The 7625-nt window shown below is 42.6% G+C and overlaps 1 protein-coding gene across 1 annotated transcript; it reads left to right on the top strand.

Annotated features, from left to right (window-relative positions):
• The first annotated feature begins 1119 nt into the window (after positions 1-1119).
• LOC123452477 (succinate dehydrogenase [ubiquinone] flavoprotein subunit, mitochondrial-like) lies at positions 1120-6872 on the top strand. The gene is made up of 16 exons (XM_045129130.1): positions 1120-1357; positions 1760-1912; positions 3268-3355; positions 3477-3623; positions 3717-3857; positions 4318-4403; positions 4484-4576; positions 4656-4719; positions 4866-5009; positions 5134-5321; positions 5417-5591; positions 5689-5859; positions 6018-6087; positions 6179-6299; positions 6396-6433; positions 6519-6872. Exons 1-16 carry the CDS (start codon positions 1274-1276, stop codon positions 6619-6621), a joined length of 1866 nt encoding a protein of 621 aa, XP_044985065.1. The 5' UTR covers positions 1120-1273; the 3' UTR covers positions 6622-6872.
• Positions 6873-7625: the final 753 nt, after the last annotated feature.

Genomic DNA, 7625 nt, shown 5'->3' with positions numbered 1-7625 from the left:
CATGAAATTTCAATATACTTGAGTACTTCTATTTCTATTGGTATTCCTCTGGCCAAGCCTCTTTTATTTCAACATAAGATATCCTTGGATCGGTCATAACTCTCAACGATGGCTATTAAATCACTTGTAATTGGTTGAATCTTGGGTTGCTAAATAGGATGGCCTGAACACCATACAATTTGATTCAAATCATGGTCTAAAATATCTGCGTATGGATGGATTGCTTGCAGATGGATGATGACCAAGTCTTTTTGGACATCATTGATTTTGGTAACACACAAACACAACTAAATAGTCCAATCGGAGAGCAGCCAACTCCATCAACTCAGCATCGTTCTGCAATAACAGAGACAGGAAAATCCAACAAAGAAAAAAATTGGTCTAGTGATGAGGACAAGATGAGGCACAACTAGAAATGTTGGAAGAGAGGTGATTGAGGCGGTTTATATAGACCAGAAATATGACCGTTGAAAATATAACCGTTTGAAAATATAGCCGTTGGAATATACACGTCCTGATTTTCACGTCCTGTATACACGTTTCATTGAAAAACTGGGAGGTGTAAAATTTAGCAAGATGTATATGGACGTGTATATGAAGATATACACGTCCAAATTTACACGTTCCACTAGAGATGCTCTAAGAGTTTATCGTCTTGACACGTCAGGTCTTTGAAGAGAGCATATCCTAGCTACTACCACATGCCAATGTGACACCCATATCTAATGGTTTTCGTTCCATAAAGCACACTAGATGAGATAGGAATATCCCCGTAAAGAAAGAAAGAAGGATGAACAAGGAATAAACAGAGAAGAATTTATGCCAAACTTTTCTAGCAGCGCTAAAGCGTGGCTTGCCGCAGCTTAGCGTGGCATGCCGAGGATCCAATCCCAATTACGCGGCTTAGTTTCATAACGCGTGAATCAACCACAGTATGAATGAATGAACGAATGAATGAAGAAGGAAAAGTCATGACAGCTGGGGGAAGAAAGGAAAAAAACCCAGCACGGGCAGTGGCACGACGGTTAAAAGCGGGGTAACCGCGAGGGCAAACCCGTCCATCCCCTGACCCGCCCGCCTACCCCTAAAAACGCACGGAAGGAAAGGGCCAAGTGGCCACCCTCACCTCCACCACCACCCCACGCCCCGCCGCCCCACCGGAGCCGCTTTCCTTCCTTCCTTCCTCCCGTGCTCCTCTCCACCCCACCCCACCCGAGCGCCCGAGCCGAGCCCTACACGCGCGCGCGCGCCAGGGGCCGCCCCGATCTGCGAGATGTGGCGCAGCTGCGTGTCGCGGGGCCTCCGGGAGGCCAAGGCCGCCGCCGCCGCCGCATCCAGGCGCTTCTCCACCACCTCGGTACCCCCCCTCGCCTCCTCCCGCCGCCCCGATTCGTCGCATCGAGGGCCTCGACTGTTTTTTTTTCTTCTTCGCTTTTCTGGCGACGTAATGCCTTGATCCGAGGTCGCGATGCGGTCGTGGGTGACGGTGATGCCCTCGTCGCGTCTGAACGTGTGGATTTATCTTCATATAAAAAATGGGTGCAAAGTATCCGGGGACAGTTTCGGTGACGGTACCGTTGGGTTCGACGACCGGAGCAGGATTTAGCGTGATGCCCGCCCGTGGGTCGAATCGCAGCACACGCCCCCCAGATCAGACGCTGCTTGAATTATTTTTTCGCTCCTGTCGATTTAGCCATTTTTTGTGACGAGGTTGCGATGGAATTGTTCTGATTGGAGCGTATGGCGCTTGTGATTGCAGTCCTACACGGTGGTGGATCACACCTACGATGCGGTCGTGGTTGGAGCTGGAGGCGCGGGGCTCAGAGCCGCGATTGGGCTCTCGGAGCATGGGTTCAACACTGCCTGCATCACCAAGCTCTTCCCCACAAGGTCGCATACTGTGGCAGCACAGGTAATTGACAGCCTGCTTTTCTATTACCTGTGGGCTTTTAATTTTATCAGACTGCTGCTGCTGTATTCCGTGTGTGATGCAAGCCGCCAACTAGAAGAAGATTTTGTTTATCAGGTTGCCTACTTGGTTTCCATGGAGCTTCAGTTAGATATGCTGATGCTGCCACTAGATTTATTCATGCGGATAAATTTGCAAAATAGAAAATAGCAATTGCGTGTTGTTCATTGACTTATTGGCTGGTCATTTTTGGGGTATACGTTACTGTGTTCTGAGTGTTATGGTTTTGTGCATTCCATGCTTTTTTAGGGTACCTTCAGTGTTTATTAGCATCGAGTTAGATGGTAGACACGACAGGAGAAATAAATCTAGAGGAACACCTATCTTTTATTTGTGGGTCTTTATTTTCTTGGAAACGTCATTGTACTTCCAAGACCAGTTCACATGTTAATTGTGATGGATTATGAAGTATCCACTGTCCCACTAGAAATTTCATTCGTACTATGAAATACTGTATTTGCATTGCACAAACTTGTAGGTGGTGTAGTTTTAGCAGCATTCTTAGAAGAGAAGGTAGCTCGACCTTGAACTCAAGTTGCATCAGTGTATATGCCTAATTGAGACATCAGCGTTTACATTCAGAATTTCTCACACGAGCAAGTGTGTTACAAAATTGGAATCTATTGGAAACAGCGCCTGCATGCCTAGTAGTTAAACTTTGATACGATCATATGGCTCAAGTTTGACCAATTAAAATCTGAACCTGGTTGAAGACTTGAATTGTGCACAATTGTATTTGTACCACTTGGAGGTTGTTTCTCTGTTTTGGAATATATTCAATTTGGGAATGCCATGTTTTTTCTTACCGACCTTTCCTGTAAGAATGAAGTCATGAATCCGTTCACATTTTATTACTTCTACTCCCTCCGTAAAGAAATATAAGAGCGTTTAGATCACTAAAGTAGAATTCAGAAGTTGGGACGTTGGACTTGGGACAACTGGGATTTGCATGATTATTATCCTTCTGTAACTTAAGACTGATGCCACATGAAGTTTGTTAATTGGATCATCATCTGTAAGACTTTGTGCATTCTTATATTTTCTTTCAAGTTGATGTTTTCTATTCCATTTTTCATTATATTGCTAATTAGAGTTATCTATATAGTCTATACTTCTGATTTTTCTATCATTCTCACTACCAAGGGATTGATATATGAACTCACTGAAGCATGTGGGCAAATTTATAGTAGTCTGGGCTTTGCTGTATGTCTCTAGATGATGACTTGCAGTTGTGTACTGTTGCCTTCTGGATAATGCTGCCGTGTTTTTTTCTTTGCTATTAACACCTATGAGTGCAGGGAGGTATAAACGCTGCTCTTGGAAACATGAGTGAAGATGACTGGAGGTGGCATATGTATGATACAGTCAAAGGAAGTGATTGGCTCGGTAAGTTTACATGGAGAAACAGTTTAAGAAATGCATGGCAATGTTTCAACAGCGTAACATCTTTTTTTCTTTGACCCATTTGACTTTGAAGCTCTGACGTGATATTCTTATTCATCTCCAGGTGACCAAGATGCTATCCAGTATATGTGTAGAGAAGCACCAAAAGCTGTTATAGAGCTTGAGAACTATGGATTACCATTTTCCAGAACTGAAGATGGTAAAATTTATCAACGCGCTTTTGGAGGCCAAAGCTTAGATTTTGGAAAAGGTAATTTCCCTTCCATCATCAATCTGAGGTTGCAAACAGGCAGCTGTCACATGTTTTCTTATCGTTCTTTTTCCGTGTCTAATTAACCTTCAGGTGGTCAGGCCTATCGATGTGCATGCGCTGCTGACAGAACAGGGCATGCTATGCTACACACACTTTATGGTCAAGCGATGAAGCACAATACTCAGTTTTTTGTTGAATATTTTGCGCTGGACCTTATCATGGACAAAGAAGGTACATGTTTGTTTGTCGTGTTCTGATACCATTCAAGACCCAGGATATGTGGCCCTCTACTAGATTTGCCTACTTTCATGGGTAGTAATTTGATGTAGATATACTTGAAGGAAAATAGTCTTTTGATTGTTGCCTTTAGACTTTCTTTGCTTTCTATTAGACTTGATGCGGATATTTGTTGGATCTTATTTTTCCTTGTTATTTAACTGCCGTGCTTGTTCAGTTGCTGGATATTTTCTACAGGGCGTTTAGTCATTAATGCATTGTCTCTCCAGTGCTGCTAAGATTTTGTCTTGTTTGTACCCGATCTTCTTTTAATGTTGACAAGATCTGTTACATGATAGTTAAAACCCGCTGGCTAATGAGCCCTTTCAATGGATATAATTTTGTCTATAAATAGTGCTTGCTCTCTGCACCGCATGTTTATGAATCTGCTGATTAATGCATACTTATTTTCCAGGCACCTGCCAGGGGGTAATTGCACTAAACATGGAGGATGGTACCCTTCATCGTTTCCGTTCAACAAATACCATTTTGGCAACAGGAGTAAGAATCTGTGTCTTAACTACTGTGTGTTTTCAGTTTTGCTGCTTGTCTTAACTCTGTCTTGTTTAATGCCTCAACAGGGTTATGGCAGAGCTTACTTCTCTGCTACTTCAGCTCACACGTGTACTGGTGATGGCAATGCTATGGTTGCACGCGCTGGGTTACCCCTTCAGGTTAGTCTTCTGGACTAACTCTAACTGATTTGGCTACTTCTCAATATTATATAATTATATCTATCTGTTTGGTTTGCAGGATCTTGAGTTTGTGCAGTTCCATCCTACAGGCATTTATGGTGCTGGATGCCTTATAACTGAAGGTTTTACATAACTGCAACTTTTCTTATCCTACAATAATCATATGTTCATTAACTCTAGCTTTTGCATGTCACATTTCTCCAGTCGTTAATGAAACAGGCAAGCAACCAATATTTCTTACATTACTACGCCATCATTTGTTTTTCAGGTTCCCGTGGTGAAGGTGGTATTCTTAGGAACAGTGAAGGTGAGAGGTTCATGGAACGATATGCCCCAACCGCAAAAGATCTTGCATCTCGTGATGTTGTTTCAAGATCTATGACTATGGAAATTAGAGAAGGGCGTGGTGTAGGTATGTGTCCATTCTCTTGTTTTATGCAGTTATGCTTTGTGTGGTAATCTGGTGGTTTTTTTAGGATAGTAATTTGGTGTTTTTGGTTCTCATATCACTTGCTGTTTCTATCCTTTATCGTCAGGACCGTTGAAGGATCATCTCTACCTGCACCTTAACCATCTTCCTCCAGAAGTTCTGAAGGAAAGGCTTCCTGGTATATCTGAAACTGCTGCTATTTTTGCTGGCGTTGATGTCACCAAAGAGCCTATTCCTGTTTTGCCGACTGTGCACTATAATATGGGCGGTATCCCGACAAATTATCATGGGCAGGTATGCTTTGAGTATGTAGTATGGCTGTTATTATGGAACTCCCGTACATTTATATGCCTATGTTCTAACCAATATCCTGCTGGTCTGCACATTAGGTGGTGGATATCAAGGGTGATAACCCAGACACAATTATTCCTGGTCTGATGGCTGCTGGGGAAGCAGCTTGTGCATCTGTTCATGGTGCAAACCGTCTTGGTGCAAATTCACTTCTTGACATTGTTGTATTTGGGAGGGCTTGTGCAAATAGGGTTGCTGAGATTTCCAAGCCAGGCAAGCTTCATGTCTTGTTGACTAAGTAGTACAGTATTTTGTTAGTTCTACTCTTCTTAGCTTATTCTCGTTCCATGGTGCACCATATCTATTATAGGAGAGACACAAAAACCTCTTGAAAAAGATGCGGGCGAGAAGACCATCGCTTGGTTGGATAAGCTGAGAAACGCAAATGGATCACTGCCTACTTCGAATATCCGCCTCAACATGCAACGTATTATGCAAAATAATGCTGCAGTTTTCCGTACACAGGAAACTCTAACAGAAGGTATGCATACATCAGTTGTATTGTTCTTCACTGTAAATTATCTTGAGGCCATCTGGCAGTAGGAAGCGATCATGTTAGATTAATACAGTAAATCCCAGTATCAAAGTATGTGTAAGGTTGTATAATTATGACTTTTCACTGGTCTTTGAACTTATCAGGTTGCAAGCTGATTAGCGAAGCACAGAAAAGTTTCCACGATGTCAAGCTCAGTGACAGAAGTCTCATATGGTAAGCCTCTTTCTCATTAAATGGTGTTATCTTCAGCTTATTTTTTATGTTTATACTAATAATTGGGCATGATTGTCATTGGTTTCTGCAGGAATTCCGACTTGATAGAGACCATAGAATTAGAAAATCTGCTAATAAATGCATGCATAACCATGCATTCAGCTGAGGCTCGCCAAGAGAGCAGAGGAGCTCATGCTCGCGAAGATTTCAAGGTATTCTGCTCTTCTCATTACTCGCTCCCCCTGTGTGTGCAGTGTGCACCCCATGTTTCTTGTTTGTAACATTATATTTCCTCTTTTTCATCACAGACAAGAGATGACGACAAGTGGATGAAGCACTCGCTAGGGTTAGTGTCTTCTCTTTATTAGCTGCATGTGTGGAGTGAATGCACCATTTCATATATCAAGAATCTGACAGTATGTTTAATATAGGTACTGGGAGGACGAAAAGGTTAGGCTAGAATACAGGCCAGTTCACATGAACACCTTGGATGACGAAGTCGAGACTTTCCCGCCAAAGGCACGTGTTTACTGATCCGGACATGGCTGCCAACGTGTCGGTTGTTTGATGAGGGTGTAGCTCACAGGGCGGTGTCTTGCGAGTTCCAATAAAATTTCAGGGACCCTCCATTCTCCCAAAGCTTCAGAACTGTAATATAATTGGGAATCGCCAATATACTCTCCCTGACTAGTGTAAGCTTATTGCAAGCTTCTGATGATTGTATTTTGGCCCTGTATGACCCTTTGGCTGGTAGAAATAAAGACACATACCAAATTTTGATGTCATTTTATGAACTGTAAATAACCTTTTGCATGAGCTGCAAGCACAATGGTGGTTTTTGTCTGTCCACATCTACTGCGTCTTCTGTTGAGCTTTAAATTACTTTACCTGGGACAACCAAATGCAGGGTCATGTGTTTTTCCTGGTACTACGTATGTCGTTCTAGGTGTTTGAATCAAGGCTACTTGTTAATTCAATTGTAGTTTCTGTACAACGTGATTTGGATTTGGATCTATCTCTTGCAACTTCCAATTGCTGATGTCTTGAACCTCTGGGTTTCACGGTAGCTTGCCGTTCGCTTGAAGCTGCACCAAAAAATAAAAGGAAGAAAAAAGAAATACTCCATTGTCACTGAGCAGGCGTCTAAACTTGGAACCAGGAACGATCGTTGGACGAGCTTAAAACTACCAAGCCATCTGTCCAGTGGTTCAACAATGAAGCCAACTTATAATTTGCAAGGAAGCTCACATTGTCAGCGTGATGCCAAATTCAGATTTGCAGCTTTCTTGTTAAATTCTTTAAAAAATTCTGAAAAATATACTCCTACTTACTTTGTTTTAGTTAACTTTTAACCCAGGTTCCGTGACGCAACATGAGTCAGGAATGGACCCAGGTTCCGTGGCGCAACAGGAGTTAGGAGTAGTCCAATCTGAGGCAATCCACGGGCCGCCGTTTTGGTTAGAGATTTCAATATGAACTACGTATGAAGCAAAATGAGTCAATCTACACTCTAAAATATGTCTATATGCATCTGTTGT

The sequence above is a fragment of the Hordeum vulgare genome, chromosome 5H (assembly GCF_904849725.1).
Source record: "Hordeum vulgare subsp. vulgare chromosome 5H, MorexV3_pseudomolecules_assembly, whole genome shotgun sequence".
Taxonomy (NCBI): domain Eukaryota; kingdom Viridiplantae; phylum Streptophyta; class Magnoliopsida; order Poales; family Poaceae; genus Hordeum; species Hordeum vulgare.
The sequence above is the reverse complement of the archived record's forward strand: the minus strand, read 5'-3'. Positions and strand labels throughout refer to the sequence as shown.

Excerpts from the sequence above, each read along its gene's own strand:
- LOC123452477 (XM_045129130.1), top strand. The coding sequence starts at position 1,274 with ATGTGGCGCAGCTGCGTGTCGCGGGGCCTCCGGGAGGCCAAGGCCGCC. Across the intron at positions 5,322-5,416 it reads CGACAAATTATCATGGGCAG|GTGGTGGATATCAAGGGTGA; the intron begins GTATGCTTTGAG and ends TCTGCACATTAG. Across the intron at positions 6,434-6,518 it reads TGGATGAAGCACTCGCTAGG|GTACTGGGAGGACGAAAAGG; the intron begins GTTAGTGTCTTC and ends TGTTTAATATAG.